Source organism: Mirounga leonina, unplaced genomic scaffold (genome assembly GCF_011800145.1).
Source record: "Mirounga leonina isolate KUSES-001 unplaced genomic scaffold, KU_Mleo_1.0 Mir_174, whole genome shotgun sequence".
NCBI lineage: Eukaryota > Metazoa > Chordata > Mammalia > Carnivora > Phocidae > Mirounga > Mirounga leonina.
Window position 1 is genome coordinate 9,647,899 of NW_023270451.1, and position 19,064 is coordinate 9,666,962.

The 19,064-nt window shown below is 35.0% G+C and overlaps 1 protein-coding gene across 1 annotated transcript in view; it reads right to left on the reverse strand.

Annotated features, from left to right (window-relative positions):
• The window catches only part of SEMA3C (semaphorin 3C), a 181,958-nt gene extending 166,156 nt beyond the window's left edge, over positions 1–15,802 (reverse strand). Inside the window, exons 1-2 of the mRNA XM_035020457.1 lie at positions 15,501–15,802; positions 13,348–13,488 (exon numbers count right to left, since the gene is read on the reverse strand). Of these exons, the coding sequence (XP_034876348.1) occupies positions 13,348–13,450 (103 nt within the window). The 5' untranslated portion in view covers positions 13,451–13,488; positions 15,501–15,802. The remainder of the gene's footprint in view (positions 1–13,347; positions 13,489–15,500) is intronic.
• Positions 15,803–19,064: the final 3,262 nt, after the last annotated feature.

The following is a 19,064-nucleotide window of genomic DNA, read 5'->3' on the forward strand; positions in this document are numbered from 1 at the left end:
ACTTGGGCTGCAAGACTTCACTGGCTGTAAAAGCAGCAAGCGTAGGGAACAAATTTAGGTATTTGCGGTGTCGTCCCATACGATTTGCCCAATTCATTCCCTTGAGGTTCCTGTTCATGTTATCTGTAGTAACAATGGATTACCTCCTTCTGACAGGTTCAGCAAGTCCCTTTGTTCTCACCATGACTAACCATCAGTAATGGGAAGGAGGCAAGGCTCAAAGACACTACAGTTTCTTGCTCTGCGCCTCAGCTCACTTGCACTGAGCTGTTACTCTACGTACATCTGGGTTGCAGTAATATGTTAAGAACTAAAGTGTTTGCCAAGCTAATCACCAATTACTATATGAATATAAATTTGCGGTATTTGAAACTCGAACATAAGAAAACATAAATAATACATTAAAGACGATACCAGGAATACAATAGCTTTTTCCCTAACTTTTCAACTTTTGTTTTGTGCATTTACAAGTCAGTATACTCAGGACAGACCTAATCGGTAGTGAAACACAACAGATCTTTACTCACAGGGTATGTGTACACATGTATGTGTGTATATAGATAGTACATTTATTTTTACTCAGATATACATCCCCTCTCCATAACTGATTCTATCTTTAGAAAGTGAAACGCCATGATAAGGAAATAAGATGTTTTTCATGAAAGAATTTAGCAATTGCTTCTTTAGTGCTATTACTCCTGCAGAGAATCAAGGTGTTTTGTTTTGTTGTTTTGATGAGATCAGCAGTCTGACCCTCCTCCTAGAGGAATAGCAATTATCTGTTGCAAAATTATATTGCTTTGAATTCTTTGGTATATCAAGTCCACAGAGACTAGAGACTTGACATTAGCCGTTACATTATATAGAAGATTAAATACGAACAATCTTACATTCAAACTCTGGTTTCAGTGGGGTAGCAAATTAGGAATTAATTAGGTAGAATATTTCACACTTTTTAATCAAGAATCTTAAATGCTAGCAACTGCTAAAATTGAGAAAGGCAAGAATATCAGGCATTTTCACTGACATCACTTCAAACTAGGACATGAGATTACTTTAATGATTTTTTTTCCTTCTAAGGTAATACATAAATGGAAAGAGTAGAATACTCTATTCCAGGGGTTGACAAAGAGGAAAATGGTATCCTGATGTACACAGCACAACAATCAAAACTCTTGACTATGGGAGTTGTAATTTGGGAAAGGCAGTATGTTCATTAACTTAACATGAATTAGACACAAATAAAAATATGAATTTTTGATATTTATGTATAGCCTCATTCTTTCCAAAGAGAATTCAAAAACTTTTCTAATATAGTGTTAAATATATTTAAATTTTGACATAATAATCCACAAATTATTGCTAAAAAAAAAGAAGTAGTTAATTGAAAATTTAGGGACTGTTAAAGGTACCATGTTACACATACTTTGGGAAGCAAATCACATGAGGCAAATCTGTTAAAATTCCTATTAACGGCTTGGTATTTCTGAAGATTTTACAATATACATTTGCAGAATTCTCGACAAGCACAGCTAATAATTAATGTTTCTCTTCTTATGCCATTTCCTCTAGTTGTGCCTCTGCCACCATCGGGCTGGAGGTCCTTACCCCTCTGGGCTTTCATGCCTAACTACTTCATAGGCATTCTGTAATAAATGACATAACAAGTGGAAATCTCCAAAAAGTGAAAAGCACTCTGCAACAGTAACATTTCACAACTGAGTTCTCAAGGGCAGTTAATTCCCACTGAATAAGGAGGGAAGGTTGAAATGATCGTTTTGGAGAAGCATGCACCTTGGAAATGCAGGATGAACTTGCCATCTTTTTACATCTCAGCACATTGTTTCAGGGCGAGCACTGCCCTAAAATAGCACACGGCTCAGCACTCAGCTCTGCCTTTTATGTGCCCTTCTTGCCAACTCATACTCTGCGGCAGAAAATGTCTAACTTTTCTGTTCCTTGCTTTTAAATTTGTTTTCATTAACAACTGTGATCCTCAGGAACATATAAATGAAAGTGCAGAAGGCAAAAGAGTGCTGGAAATTGCCCAAAGCTTACAGTTCTCTTTCTCAATGCTTTTATTTTTGACAGTAATGGAACTAAAACCAAAATGATAGTTTTTTTTATATCTTGTCATATAAAAGATATTTAGGAAATGGAAAAATTGAGCATATCTCAGTGCTCTCCTTAGTGGATGCTGCAATGGTATCCATAAAAAAGAACGTTTGAATTATTTTTAAGAGAAAATGTAGGCTCTATTGAACTTATAAGACACTACTCTGATAAATTTGCACAGTGAGCTGAAGGGAATGAATAATAAATTTCCCTATAGTTATCCTTTGTCTGAGCTCAGACTTGCTCCCATAGCCACAAAGGGAGACCTTACCTACTGCAATGAAAGAAACATGTTCCACAGGAGTAATTCCCTCATCCTCACCTTGATGAATCCAAAACTGAAGGGATAATTAGGGATGGTATAGAGAATGAATTTTATTTCCTTTATTTTCAGGAAGGAATGATATTCTAAGGGAAAAAGCAGAAGTCTATTGTGACACCTTTAACATGATAAAGTTAGTTTCATTGTGATTTTGTGAGTCTTAAAACTATTTCTAGCATCATCTACCAAAATGGCTCTGGCTCTGGAGTCTGACTGATGTGGTTTTTTTTGTGTGTGTGTGTCCTTTTCCATCCCTGTGACCTCAGGCAAGTTACTTTCTTGGATTCTTCATTTTATGAGGATAAAAATAGTGCTTAATTCACAGTGTTGTTTACAGAATTAAAAATAATGCCTGGCACAAAGGCAGTATTAATGTTAGTGATTAGTATAATAAATACAAATAAATTATCAAAAGTATTTTGGAAAAACAGAAGACAAAGTCTACAAAGAATGGAAAAATGCATATCTTTAGTTCTAGGTATATTCTTCAAAATCAAAATTGCAAAGAAAGGTATGTAACATACACTTTTAATCTACATATGTGAATAACATAATATTGGATCAACATGTGAACAAATTTAAAATAAGCTATTTAAAGCAATCTACAGATTCAATGTAATCCCTTATCAAATACCAATAGTATTTTTCACAGAACTAGAACAAATAATCCTAAAATTTGTATGGAACCACAAAAGACCCTGAATAACCAGAGAAGTCTTGAAAAGGAAGAATAAAACTGAAGGTATCACAAACCAGATTTCAAAACAGACAATATGGTATTGGCATAAAAACAGACATGTAAATCAATGGAACAGGACAGAGAGTATAGAAATAAACCCATACTTACATCACCAAATAATCTGTGCAAAGGAAGCAAGACTATACAATGGGGAAAAGACAATATCTTCAATAAATGGTGTTGGGAAAACTAGAAAGTCACATGCAAAAGAATGACATTGGACTGTTATCTTATACCATATACAAAAATAAACTCAAAATGGATTAAGGACTAGATGTGAGACCTGACACCATAGAATCCCTAGAAGAAACCATGGGCAGTAATCTCCTGGACATCAATTTTAACAGTATTTTTCTGGATCTTTCTCCTCAGGCAGGGAAACAAAAGCAAAAATAAACAATGAGGGCCGTATCAAACCCAAAATCTTTTGCACAATGAAGGAAACCATCAACAAAATGGAAAGGCAATCTACTGAATGGGAGAATATGTTTGCAGATGACGTATCCAATAAGAGCTTAATATCCAAAATGTATAAAGAACTCATACAACTCAACACCAAAAAAAAAAAAAAAATCCAATAAAAAATGAGCAGAGGACCTGGATAGACATTTCTCCAAAGACATACAGATGGCCAAGAGACACACGACAAATGCTCAACATTACTTAATCATCACAGAAATACAAACCAAAATCACAATGAGCTATTACCTTATACCAGTCAGAATGGCTAGTATCAAAAAGACAAGAAGTAACAGCTGTTGGCAAGGATGTGTAGAAAAGGGAACCCTCATGCACTGCTGGTGGGACTGTAATTGGCACAGCCACTAGGGAAGACAGTATGGAGGGTCATCAAAAAATTAAAACTAGAAATACCATATGACCCAGGAATTCCACTTCTGGATATTTAGCCAAAGAGAACAAAAACACTAATTCGAAAAGATACATGCACCCCTATGTTTATTGCAACATTATTTGCAATAGCCAAAATACGGAAGCTACCTAAGTGTCCATCAATAATTGAAAGGATAAAGAGGATGTCGTATAGACACACACACATGCAAACATACACACACAACGGAATATTACTTAGCTATAAAAAGGAATGAAATCTTACCATTTACAACAACATGAATAGACTTAGAGGGCATTATGTTAAGTCAAATAAGTCAGAAAAGACAAATACCATATTATTTCACTTACATATGGAATCTATAAAACAAAATAAATGATCAAACAAACAAAAAACAGAGATAGACTCATAAATACAGAGAACCGGTGATTGCCAGAGAGGAGGAAGGTGGGGGTATGAGCAAAACAGGTGAAGGAGATTAAGAGGTACAAAATTCTAGTTATAAAATAAACAAGTTACAGAGATGAAAAGTACAGCATAGGGAGTATAATAAATAATACTGTAATTACGTTTTATGGTGACAAATGGTGACTACATTTATCATGGTGAGCAATAAGTAATGTATAGGATTATTAAATCACTATGTTGTACACCTGAAGTTAATATAATATTGTGTATCAATTATACTTCAATAACATTAGTTAAGCCATCTAGCATCACTTGAGCTATCTTCATTCAACAGAGAGTTCGATCATAATTGTTTACACATATCTATCGATAATCATGGAATAGGACACACTTTTTTAGGGAATTGCTTTGGTCAGATGACTGAATAAACATAGCACAAAAGCTCACTCTTTTAATTTTGTTATCACTGGAGCATCCTATCTTTGTAGTTGCAGGAACCTTGTACCTTTAGAAATAGCTTAACATCACAGCATCATCTTTTGGCGACAGAACTAAGCTTATTGGAATCTGACAAAACTCACGGAGGGTGAGAATTACTTTTTTATGACAGGAAAATAAGAGTTTTCAACTTTTTTCTAAAAATTTGTAAAAGAACACATCATTGTAACGTATTTCTATCCTAATACTTCTCAAGGGACATTCTTTGCACTACTTAAAACTTCCCTAATTCAAGGCTATGAAAGAGATTTCATTTTATTTTGACTACTAGAATCCTATACCAATAAATATTACAGGGAAAAACAGACATACAAAATTTCTTAGCAATTTCCTCTCATCTTCTGTCCTCATTGTATTTATAACAGTTTTAACTTGCTCTTTATATCACAAATTTAGTGCTACTCTACTTAAAACTTTATGATTTAGGTGATGTCCTACTCACAATTCATCAATCCCTTCCTGATTTCAAAAACACTCTCCCAGGGGAAAGAATGCAGTTTCTCACTCACAGCAGCATTCCTTGTTGAGTTTGATTTTATTAAACATGCAGGTGTTATTAAAGATGTTTAATTGACATTTAAATGAAACTATCAGGAGGGGAATTAAAACAAACCACATTAACACAAGTTTTCCCAAAAACTAAATATTTCAGAAAATTCAGTAGCATTCTCCATGAGCATTCTCCAAGATTAATGGAGAAATCAAGAACAATTGGCTTTATTTTTATCTCTTGGGCAACCATAAGACAAACTGTTTTCAACAAATGTGCCTTGTAATGTTAATGCTACCAGAGTTCATAAAGAGACAATTTATTATTTTGAGTTTATTGTCCAACAACAATTCATCAGCTTTCGGGTTTAGCTCACTAGTTCACAGGGGTCCTTTTATTTGTTGTTTAATTAAGCTTCTTGTCAAATGAGGCAGATATTAAAAGATAAAAGATGTTTTGTAAAATTCCATCATCTTTCACTTATATACTATTGATGACCTGGAGTCTCTGACAATTTTATTAATGAAAATTGAGCACTGAAAGAAGGCAAAAAAGAATCACAAAGTAAATCACTGAAAGAACTGATAATCCTATACAAGCTTAGTCTCTACACTTCATATACTTGTTTCCCAATAGAACTCAAGCTGAAATTTTTATGTTTTTAAGCCAGTGCTATGAACATGTAAATGTAAAAGTCAACCCTGAGTCGGAAACTGGCAAATATAAGCTAAGGAAAAGTGTATTCAAATAGCAGAAATTTTTATAAAGTTTTAATCTTTTAATTGTCATTTTCCTTTTGAGTTTAAGGCAATTAGTCACAGGCTTCAGTGGAGTGGGGGGCAGTTTAGTAGTAGGGACTCTTTACTGTTCTAGTGAACACAAGCAAAGAATTAACAGCAATCACAAATAATCGGCTTTTCTGCCATGCATCTAACTATCGGTGAATTTGAATTTATTTTTGAGTTTTCAGAGCTTTATAAGTGCTTTATATAGTTCTGTGGCCACCTTGATAACTTATGAGTTTTGAGCCAAAGGAAAATTTGAAGTAGAGCCAGACTGCTGCCTCTTCAGTAAAATGATATTCAGGCTTTTTGAAGTCTATGGGATATTGAGTGCATCCTACTTCTTTATTTTATTTTGTTTTGTTTGTTGTGCGTGCGTGTGTGTGTGTCCCAGCCTTCTTTATTTAAGAGAAAAGTGATGAGAGATGTGGGGCATCCCATCTCTTTATTTCAGGATATTATGTTTCTAGATCTAAAAACATGCAAATATAAATGATAATCCAATATTTACCAGGTTTACTTAAAAAAAAAAAAAACAATGTCTGATATCTTAGAGTTTTGTACTGGAGAGATAAAATATGTACATGGCTGAATTACTGCCTTTATGGTAACAGACAGAGGTGGAACTACTGTGTAATTTTGGACAACTTAACTCCTGAACAGCTGATATCCAATCTTAAACATAAACAAGCAAGAAATTTTGCTATTTCAGTAACTTAATAACACTCATTAGCTCATGTAAGATCAACTGGTTCAATAAATAAGTCTCAATTAAAATACTGACTTTAGGATCTATTAATTTCTGTACACAAAAGGTATTCCAAAGACCAAATATTCCTGAATAAATTTCAATGTATTCATCAAAGGAAAAGGGGAAAAAATCTAATATACTATTTAACAGCCATTACTTTAGGAGTATTCATATAACCTATATTTGGTATTTATATGGATATATTTATATTTGTATTTTATTTTATGGGTGTATTTATACAGATATATTTCATATCATGATACAGAAGTGGATCAGAAATTATCCTACACGCCCTCCACATTCCTGAGGTTTTATGGTACTCTTAAATGTCCCAAGAGTGGCAAATAGTTGTCTACAATTTCAAGCCATGAACTATGCCATGATCATCATAAGAAGTAAACTAAGTAGGTAGGGTTCTTATTAAGTTTATCATGAAAAATTGGACTTTTAAAAAATAGAATCTTAAAAAAATAATGCAGTTGTGCATTACTTTAAAAGTCTAGACATATCTAGACATGCTAAGGCAACATCCCTGACAGGTCACCAGTCAAGGCACTGTGGAAGGCTATGTATGTATGAGGTCTCTTCCCTTTAATATAGAAAACTAGGCTTCCAATCAAAACACAAAAAAAACTCTCTGGAAGAAAACATCTAAAATTTATAGAGATGAAATGTCTTTTAGGGAAGAAAACAGATAAAGAGATTTGAGAATTAACTGGAAAGAGTAAATATAAAAGTTGAATTCCCAGACTACTTTGAATCTCTAGTGTATAATGTGGGACAAGTTTGGAAGTAGATAGAAAATATTTGACCATCAGCTATGTACCAGGATATGAGTATAAAACTATCTGTGCAAAAATTAACAAAAATTCTTCTCTCATGGTATTTGTATCTTAATGCTATGATGAAGAAATTTCGCATTCTACCTAGTAACTCTCATTGTTTTAAATTAACAAGATTCACTGAAGCACTGTTGTAGTGTACTGAGGCTCTATCAGTTGGGGAGTTATAGTGGTTAAGAAGTATCAAAATGTATATTAATTCAACATTTATTGAACAATAACAAATGGCAGTCTCTACACTAAGTGGAGTGGAAGTAATTACGGTACAAAAGAAGACCATAATTTTACCCTAAAGGAATTTATAAATACTAACTCTAATACAAGTCTTTGTGCATTTTCATAAGATGCACACTATATACTACACAACACATTTTACAAACTTAATTCATTTCATTTTCAAAAAGTTCTATGTGTTATTCCCATTTTACAGATGATAAAATTCTGGATTAGGAAGATTAGGTAACTACCCCAATGTAGCATCCCCAGAAAGTAGCAGGCAACTATGATTTAAAACCATCTCTGTAGGACTTCAAAATCCATGAATTTTTAAAAATTGTTTGTTTAGTTTTGTTCTTTCCCTTGCCCAGGTCCTTCTCATAAAATGTTTTTGAAAGCACTGAAAGGAGTTATTGTAGAAGACTTTCTCAAAGGAGATGATATTATAAAGCAAAACTAAGCTTAAACATCAAATTTAATTAGTAAGAGGTCTTAGAATTAAGTTAGCCTCCAAATTTTTTAACTGGTTGGGAGAACTGAGGCCCTAACGAAGTTTCAGGGTTAATTAGTGAGGGACCAAAGTTTGAAAATCCTGATAATCCATGTAAATGCTGTTCTCATAACACTACACTGCCAATCAAATGTTCATACTTTCACAAACATCAAAAATATATGTTTAAACATATTTCCTAATATTTTAATAAAAACTTTCCAGAGGCCATTAGAATCATGACAAACATTTTTCCCACTTAATTATAACTAAAATTTTGTTGGTATTTTTCATTATACAGAAAGACAGAAATGTTACATAAAGACAAAAATATATTTTAGAACTCTAATTATTACCAGGAATAATCAGAGATATGCCAGTATCTAATAACAGAAATTCAAAAACATGAAGTAAAACTTGATAGACCTCTTTGAAAAGAGAAATAGGCAAATCCATAATTATAGATGGGGAGTTCAATTTCTTCTGTCAGTAATTGAAAGAACAACTAGAGAGAAAATCAGTAAGAATATAGAAAACATTGCAAACCATCAACTGATTGAATCTAACTGGCATTAATAAAACATTCCATGTGACAAAAGCAGAATATACATTATTTTCTATATAGGCTATAGTCAGTGCCATAAAATGAGTTTTAATAGTTTTTAGAGAACCTGAAGCATATTATGTATGTTCTTTGACAACAAGAGACTGAAACAAAGACCTACAACAGAAAGATAAATAAAAGATACACAAATATCTTCAAATTATACAACATATTTCTAAATAACTTGTGATTAAAAGAAAAAATAAGGGGAGCAATTAGAAGACATTTTGAACTGACTGAAAATCAGAACACATTTTATCAAAATATGTGGAGCACTGCTACACACCGTTTCAAGGGAAATTTGTAGCATAACTGGTTATATTAGAAAAAAAGTTCTCAAATCAGTGACCTATGTTTCCATGTTAAGAATTTCCAAAAAGAAGAGCAAATTAAACACAAAGCAAGAAGAAATAAGACAATTTCATTTTAGAGCATATACCAAAGAAATATTAAACAGAATAATAATAATAAAAACAAAACCAAAAGCTGATTATTTTAACAGATCAATAAAAAGGAAAAAACTGATCTCTGCATGGAACATAAAGGAAGTAGACACAAATTTTCAATTTCATAAATGAAGTAAAGAACATTACTACAGATCCTACAGACATAGTGAGGATAGTAAGGTAGTATTATAGACAACCTCATGTCAATAAATTGAATATCTTAGATTAACAATCTGAATTACTAAGTGAAAAAGTAATCTTATTATAAGAATATACCTCATTTTAAAACAGAAACAATACTTAACACATTTAACTCAGAATCACATTTTATATCTTCTAAAATATAGACAATATTTCCATTTTTCTCAAGCTCAAAAACTTTTTGTAAAATGACATGCAACTGATACCTTTTATCAAATTATACAGTATTTATTCCGGCTTTGTAAAATACTACATTCTAAAATCCCTACTGGATAAAGGCAAAATCATTTCAACAATGGTTTCCCTTGTATATGAACAAGCAAAACAAATTTGTCTATCGTACATAAGTAGCCTTGACTTTCCTTATGACCCTTATAGATTCCAAAGATGTTCTGAGGAAAAAAATACAATGACAAAAATGCTATGATATGTGAATCTGTCAAACTACTGGATTTTTTTTTTTCAGTAAAAATTCAACTAAATCAAAAAGTCTTTGCATGAACTTTATATTTATTTGAAAAGCTATTTGGCATAAAATTAGAATGGTAACAATTACAAAATGTAGTATCTAATAGGAATCACAGTTCTTTAACCTGCAAGATTTAGCTTGTACAAATGTAACTAATTAATAACATCTGAAGTGCATTCTCCCATAGGACACATGACCATCTGGTTGACCTTGCACTAGATCAATAGGGAAGGCAAATCTGTAAATCATTGTTTCCCAATGTTATCACTCCATCATTCTACCACAAGAAGGAGGGATAAAACTTGGATGGGAAAAGAGATCTCTTGTTTCACACATTTTTAAATTGACTTTGATTGTTAATTGGACTGTAAGACAAGACTGAGGGGATTCTTCTGAAGTCCCATCCAGAAAGAGACTGGCAGAAGACCAAGTAATAGTGAAGGAAAAGAATTCAAGACAAGAGAGTCAGGAGGCAAGGTAATTATGAGAGAATATAAAGATGCAAATGACTTCTGTGTGATGTAACCTGATATTATTTGAATTTCCTCAGAATCATTTTCCAACTCATAAGTTTTGGCTGAAAAATAGTGATAGAAATTTTGAAATAAAAGAAAGAAAGTATATATCATACATATTTTAATTAATATATATTCATATATGTGTCAACCCTGTACAAAGTTCTATATTTTAATGTCAAGACTAAATAATTTTGCAAGAAATGTAGTTACTTATTCATTGTGATACAGAGAAAAGTCATCATAAAATCAATGAGAAACTTTAAATAAATTCGGGAAAGGCATCTGAAACAAATATACTGTTACATCTCTTAAGAAAATGACTATGTATTAATGATTAAAATTTATACATTTTAACAACTGTTTTTGTCGAAGGTATTTTTTCTGATACTATGCCTAAAATATAGTTCACTGTAGGAATTTTTTGTATTAATTTAGAAATTATGGAATTTCATTATTTGTTCTCCCTGTTGATAGATCTCTTTAAAACAAATTAAGTGATATTCTACCTGTCTGATTATTTCCTAGAAAGAACAAAATACCATAGAACTCTCAGATCAATAGCTTATCTTATCATGCTATATTCTACATACGTTATAAATTAAGGTAAGTCTTATCCTGCAAGAATCTGTTTGAGTTTGACAGCATTAGACATGGAGTATTTTAAAAAGCCCATCATAACTTCTAGTCACTCTATACATAGCAGTTACTGTCCCACTTAGTACTGAAGTTTGGTTTTAAAAATTTATACTACTTAATTTCCTCTATAAAAGATAAACTGTGGGGGCGCCTGGGTGGCTCAGTCGTTAAGCGTCTGCCTTTGGCCCAGGTCATGATCCCAGGGTCCTGGGATCAAGCCCCGCATTGGGCTCCCTGCTCCGCGGGAAGCCTGCTTCTCCCTCTCCTGCTCCCCTCGCTTGTGTTCCCTCTCTCTCTGTCAAATAAATAAAACCTTTAAAAAAAAAAAAAAAAAGGAAAAAGATAAACTGTGAAGTCTTCGAATAATGGACTTGATGGATTATCTCTGGGACACACTTGTTTTTAAAATTTACACATTTTGAGGGGCGCCTGGGTGGCTCAGTCGTTAAGCATCTGCCTTCGGCTCAGGTCATGATCCCAGGGTCCTGAGATCGAGCCCCGCATCGGGCTCCCTGCTCGGCGGGAAGCCTGCTTCTCCCTCTCCCACTCCCCCACTTGTGTTCCTGCTCTCACTAACTCTCTCTCTTTGTCAAATAAATAAATAAAATTAAAAAAAAAAAATTACACATTTTGAGTTAAGTTTGGGTCAAAAAAAAAAGTTTGGTTAGTTTTGATGTACTTGAACAGGTTTAGATAACTGATCTATGAGACCACTCCATCTTCCTACATATATTGAGAGAAATATAGAAAAGAGGAGACAAATTGTACTACTACCTAGTGCCTTTATTTTTCATTTCATTAGATATTTCCTAGTTCTCAACTTGAAAGAAAAGATGTTATGGTAATTAAAAAAAAAAGACACTTCCAAGGGTCTGTTTTTTTCCTTTCTTTACAACTTAACTGAACAGCCATGGGTTTTAAGGGAGAATGCCTGGCTTAGAAGCTAAGGAAGCAATTAGAAGTTCACACACTTTATGTTCTAAATAAATCTCTTTCAGTGCTTATGATAACCTTGGGGAAAGCCCTTGGTGACTTAAGAAGGAAAGGAAAAAAAAAAGATATCCATTTGACTGGTAAGTGTCAGTCATCCTGCTATTCGAAATTCAAGATAATAAAGCATTTCAAAGACATTCTGCTATAGAAAGGTCTGAGAGTATACTGTTTCTCAAGTAAAATGAAAATATGCTCAATGATACTAAGGTTTATGCAAAAAGTAAGTTGAAAGAAGTAATAAAAATACAAATAACCCCGATTGGCAAGATGATCTTCTTGATCCATTTCTTATTCTTGTCCAATTAGCATGGATTGACCAAAGTCATCCATCTGTAAGTTGTTTGACCCACCTACATTAAAGCTCATGCATACATTTGGCAAAACATCCTCAGAGGGTCTTACACCTTTTACGTTTGTGCAAATTTGAAATCACATCCATTTTCCTAAGCTTCTGAAGATAACATTTGTACACAACAGCAATCGAAAACATATTTCCAACTATTCTTTTAGATCCTTTTCAATTAATTAGGAGATTTTGCCAATCTCAGGAACTCCTTTTGGACATGGAAGAAGCACCATTAGAACAACATATGGAGAAACCAGCTTGGAGGCTAAGACCAAAATTTATTAACAAAAATTTTAAGTAATTAAACCTTCACAGACTTCTCTGATGAGGATTAGCATATAGAGGGTGTTTCTCAAACACCAGGTGGCTAGTAAGAAGATACTTCAAAATGTGCAGAATATACTTCAAGCATTTTCATAAACAAATGCAATAGAGGGCTTTTGTCTATGAACCAATAATTTAAAATAGCCATGCCATCCAAAAAAACAGTCCAGTAAATATTTTCAAGATTAATCAATAGTTGATGATATTTTACTATCTTTAATTTATCATTAATGCTTGGATCTGGATGTGAAATTTTAAAGAAGACTTCAAATGACATTTTCCCCAGAGTATTTATCAACTTTCTTACCATCAAATGTTAAATAAACTCTTGCTTGGGGCTGGGACGATCCTTTTACACAGATAGAACAAACAAATACTCCAACCAACACGAAAATTGCCCGGAATGCCATTTCTTCAGATTGGCAAGTTAATATCCAAGGGAAAGTACCTTTAAAAGAGAGGTAACAAGTTTGTTATATTTCATTTCACATTTTAGAAGCACAACCGCACACATACACACAGATACACACAAAATCAGCAATCTAGACAAAGCACCTTATTCATAAAAGACTTATCTGAACTTTTACAGTCAGGCAAACAGTAGGAGGTGCTCTGACTTTGCTTCTTAGATGTGAAAATTTGGATTTGATTCATTTGTGTCTGAAAGTCTTTGTGAAAAAAAGAAACTGTTCTTTCAGCAAATAATGCTAATATTAAAGCAGAACAAAGCATCCAGGAATAAGGTATTGGTTCCCAAAGGAAAACCCAATATTTGAACTTGATCTTCTAACAATCACATAACATTGAAAAGACTTGAGAATGGTACCAGTATGTATTAGTGGATGAAAACATCTCTTTTTACCATAAATAGAGTAGTAGCAGGAAAATGCCACATGAACATTCATGTGCACTCACTCACATCCTCATTAGCTCTTTTGGAGTAATCATCTCTGAAATGGTGTTTCTACACATAAATATATGTGTGCTCAATCCCTGACCACTGAAATCACTCAAATTAGTTATCTGCCAATTTATACAGATGACCATGCAGCTGTTAAATGATGCAGATGAGGTAACCATGGACTAGTGCCAAATTCAAACCAATGACTTAGTGGTGAACAATCCAGTGAACCATGTATCCCTCAATGCATATTTAAAATAAATCAACCAGAAAGCAGGCTGTCAAAATTCCAAAAGATAAATCAGAGAGAAAAGCATTACCTTTTCAAACTGTAGCTGTAACATTAATAGATGCTGTTAACTAATGTCTGAATATCAAGGAAGATCAGGTAATGGGTAACTAGAGATTACAGCAGCTCTAGTGGCCACAATATGCAAAATAAACCCAGGACCATGAAAGAAATCATACTGTTTTGAGTCTGATGTAATTATACAATGAAATGACAGAGTTTAATCTAGAAACTTATTTTTACAGGTTACAACAATGCTAATATTCACTATTATATGTCTTTTAAGAATCTTAACATTTTTATTCAATAAAGAAATGCCACAAAAAATTGAGAAGACTGCTTCATGAATACAGAAGAAAAAGTACAGTTAAACTGAACATGCCACTTTAAACAATTTAAACATTTTAAACAGTTGATTTCCTAGGTGGTGATATGGTATGAGACATAGAAACGAAACTGTTTGCCTCTTTTACCACACAGATGGAGGAAACCCTAGAGATGTTTGTGTTGGTAATTTTCAAGCGAAACAGTTTCTTCCTGCTTCCACAACCTCTTCACCTTGTCATCCCTAAATTACCTTAGAAGAAAATTGATTTTATGGGGTAACTTTCCCTTAATAATTTGCTCCCTGGTTTTACTGACTTTATAGTTAAAAAAAAAAAAAAGGCTATAAATATGACTAACCTTTGTCTCTTTATTAAGCAGGCGGATAATATTTACACATTTTTACATATTGCTATTATTAGCATTTTATCTGGTATGTCTCACCAAAAGCAACATATGCTAAAAATTGCAAAGAATAATAGTGAAGATGAAATGACAGGCCAAATGAAGTGAGTATACAGAGCAATGTAGTTTCAAGCCTACCCAGAGATGAGAAGTGACGGAAAGCCAAGGAAGGGTCTTACACGTGCCCCACCCCCCATATATTATAACTTCCCTTTAACTGAGACACTTAGACATGCTGCTTGTTTTCACTTCTACTAATGGAACACTAATAACACGTAAGAAAAGGAATCTTACGTCCTCTGGAGCAATCCTGCATTAGAGGGCACTGAAATACTCAACTTTAAACTCTCCGCAGGTGTCATAACCTAAAGAAACAACTCAAGCAGGGCTCTCAGGAAGGGAAACACTTCCCGGACAAACTGCATGTGCTCTTAAGAAAATGTTCAGACTTGAGCACACCGATGTGTAAAAAGTCGACACAGAGAGCCCAAAGTTATATCTTGCTAAACTTGTAACGCCAAAAATAATGAATGCAGCTTACCGAGATGGGAAGAGATCAGCACGTACAAGTCATCAATTTGCTACCGGTGTGGCTCCGCGTGTCTCTCTAGTCTTTTTCCCAGAAGACCTTAATTTCTAGAGCGTCCCAGCGGTGAAATTCTTTCTTCCCGGTCCCCTGAGGTTCTTTGTAAAGGAATCCTCAGCGTCGCAGTGCCGCGGCACCCGGAGCCCTACTCCGCGTCGCTCAATCAAGCACCTCGGAGTGAATGGAAAGTGGCCGGGCACCGGGGGCGAGCGCTCGGGTGTCCGATTACAGCGACGCGGCGCGCGGCTCGGGCTGCCCGGGCGCGCCGCCCAGCCGGCTCGCCTCACCCGCCCAGCGCACCCGCCTCATCACCGCCGCCGCGAGGCCCCACCCAGAGCACGCCCGCGAGAGGGTGGCAGGGAGCCGCGAGGGCGGTCGGCGATCGTCGGGCGGGCGGGGCCGACCCCAGGACGCGCGGCCCGGAGACGCAGGAACGCGCTGCTGCAGGCTAAGAACCAGCTCGCTAACTCTGCTCCTTTCGCGGTCGGCGGTGGCGTGAGCGACTCGCAGGGTGCGCTCCAAGGATTTTGTTACCGGCAGCTCTTGGAAGGCGTTCAGGATTTGCTTAGTCGTAAATATCAAAGTGCAAGGCAGTTTTTTTGCCAGAAAAGGATCCCTGCATCCTTTTAAGGCAAAGAGATGTGTTTGTAAAAGGGCATGAGTCTTACCCTTTTCCTGCAGCAGATTGTCTAAAACCGGTGGAGATAAACCAACTATCTCATCGCAGTTTACCCTTTTAATGGGTGTTGTTTCCCATTGCGTTTCCTTAATATCCCGAAGGCAGTAATTCTGCTGATCTCTCCACACTGACTCACATTCAGAACTCTTCTCTCCAGGATAGTCTCAAAACATAATTACAAGAAATTATTTCACAATTCTGTGGAAGAAGGCTGTTTGAATTAGGCCAACAGAAGTTTACATTAGGGATATATTTCCCGCACTACTTTCAGGAAAACTTGTTACACTCTGGAACTGACTTTAATGTTTAAGGGAAAATTATTTTTCTGGACCACAATGGACTAGATATTTGAACAGCAGGACAAATGAGCTTTGACCCCCATAAAATGAGCAGGTACTTGTTTAAAATCACTGTGGGCTACAACAGCCCACAGATGTCACTATACAAAGAATATGGAATGTGATTTCTCCACCTTGTTCCTTATAATTTTCTTTATGAAATAAAGCAGATCACTAAATTCTTATAAACTGAATCATTGAAAATACTTCTGAGAGTGCAAAATCATTGCTGGTGTGGGACAGTCGAATTAAATCTCAGGTGAGAGGAAGTGAAACAGGTGATTAAGACCTGGCTTTCATTTGCCTAAGCACAACCTGTTATGTCCAGTTGACATAAACCTGTCTTTAACTCTTTCTGTACAGATGAGCTATGAAGGGATGACATCAAATGTAATTTTAAGAGTTCAAAAGAATGCAAATTTCAAAACTAAAAAATTATATTCCAGGGCAAATGTCTATGTTTATGAAAGAAATTACTAATTCAATGGATGGGTTATGTTTAAAAGTTTAATACAGTTTAACTATTTTTGTGATTAGTGCAATAAAAATGTGAGTAGCTCCTTAAGTTTATAATAATGAATTTAACCACAAAACATATGACAGTTTTAAAGAGCAGATGCAAACATGAATAAGCACTAAGCACATTTCTCTGAAATCCTTCTGAAACTGATCAAGACGCTCTATATTGAGCACTGTTATCTTCCTACTGATGTCTGAGTCAGCATTTATCAGTTAAGGAGGGAGAAGAATAAATCATTAGAAAGATTGCTGAGAGTATTCACACAAATTATATAATTGTTAATTTAGAAATGTGTAACCATTAGACACTGATTGATCTGTAAATCCATGTAAGGTAGAATATATTTATGCATTTTACCTTTAAGTTTCAGGGAACCAAGATAAAGAAAGGCAAAGTGAAATGCGTATCAAATGGTGTTTTTACAAGGAAGTTTACTACCTAACTCAATTTGCAAAAACCCAAAGGATTAAATCCATGTTTCACACATATTCACAAGGCTTTGGAAACTATGACAAATAGCTTAGATTTAGTTGCAGTCTATGCATTTTGTGCTGATTCTCTCTACCTTGCCTAAATAAACTTCTTTTCAATGTACTTAACTGAATGCTATTTGCTTAATACTGAGACCCTTAATGGTATTTGCTTAGTACTGAGACATTTACCATTGGCCTCGCCTCGAAATTAGTCATGAAATTAATGATAGGCATTAGCGAAGGCAGATTCAAGCACGCGGATGAAATGAGTGCTCACGCTTGCCTGTAACTTGGGCTGCATAGTGAAATTTAAGAGTGGCAGTAGTTGCCCCTAATAAGACATCTCTGCCCCCATTTCTCCAAACTACTTAGAAACCTAGAACACCTTAACGAAACAGTACCTTTATAAGAAACCTTGGTAGCCAGTGCCCCTTTTCTAGGATGAGTCTTTGACTCTTTCCTGATAGGTGGGAAATAATATGAGCTAACTCAGTAAGCTAGTTTGGGAAAGGAGGACACTAAATAGATCCACAGGGGCTCCTGGGTGGCTCAGTTGTTAAGCGTCTGCCTTCGGCTCAGGTCATGATCCCAGGGTCCTGGGATCGAGTCCCACATCGGGCTCCCTGCTCAGCAGGAAGCCTGCTTCTCGCTCTCCCACTCCCCCTGCTTGTGTTCCTGCTCTCGCTATCTCTCTCTCTGTCAAATTAAATAAAATCTTTAAAAAAAAAAAAATAAAAAAAATAAAAAAAATAAATAGATCCACAGGAATAATGACACAATTCAATTTAGAGGCCACTAATTACAAAGTTTGCCCTCATCAAGGTGTCTTGGGAAAAACACCCAAGTTAAAATACTTAGAATCACTTACATTAAGATGTTAAAGAAATGGTGTGACATCTTGGTTTCTCTTCTGTGGTGGCCTTATTTTTAATATTTTATATTTTTGGTGACCCTGAAAAAAGCCATTTACCTTAAATTCTTAGACTGATTTTCAGCGAGGTACTCAACTATTCCTTATTCCTATTTCAAATTTAAAGAAAATAGACTTTCTCAGATTTTTCTCCATCATATAGATGAGCTATATGAATCAACTTTATCTAACAAGAGAATCTCAGTCCTCCAGAGTTCGAAAGCTATCTCCTTATTGTCATAACTAATATTTGTCTCAGGAGAGGATAGCCCATATATATTCCAAGCACTTTGTGTATTATATGAACAGCATTCTTTACTTATGTTACTGTCTCACAAATGAGAACACTGAAGCTTTGTCCAAAGTCACACATGGGTAGTAAATATTGGAATAGAAAGAGAAACTTAAGCATGGCTGACTCACCGCCTTAGGGCCTTGAATATGAACCTGAGCAAGTGTTTCCTCTCGATCTTCCTCCTCTTCTCAACTTCCAGATGCTAGCACTTTAAATTTCCTGAACTGTACCTTTCAAAGTCTCTACTTCAAATGGTTATTTACTTTGTTTACATCAGCCTTTCTTCTCCTGGGGTTACCTTAGC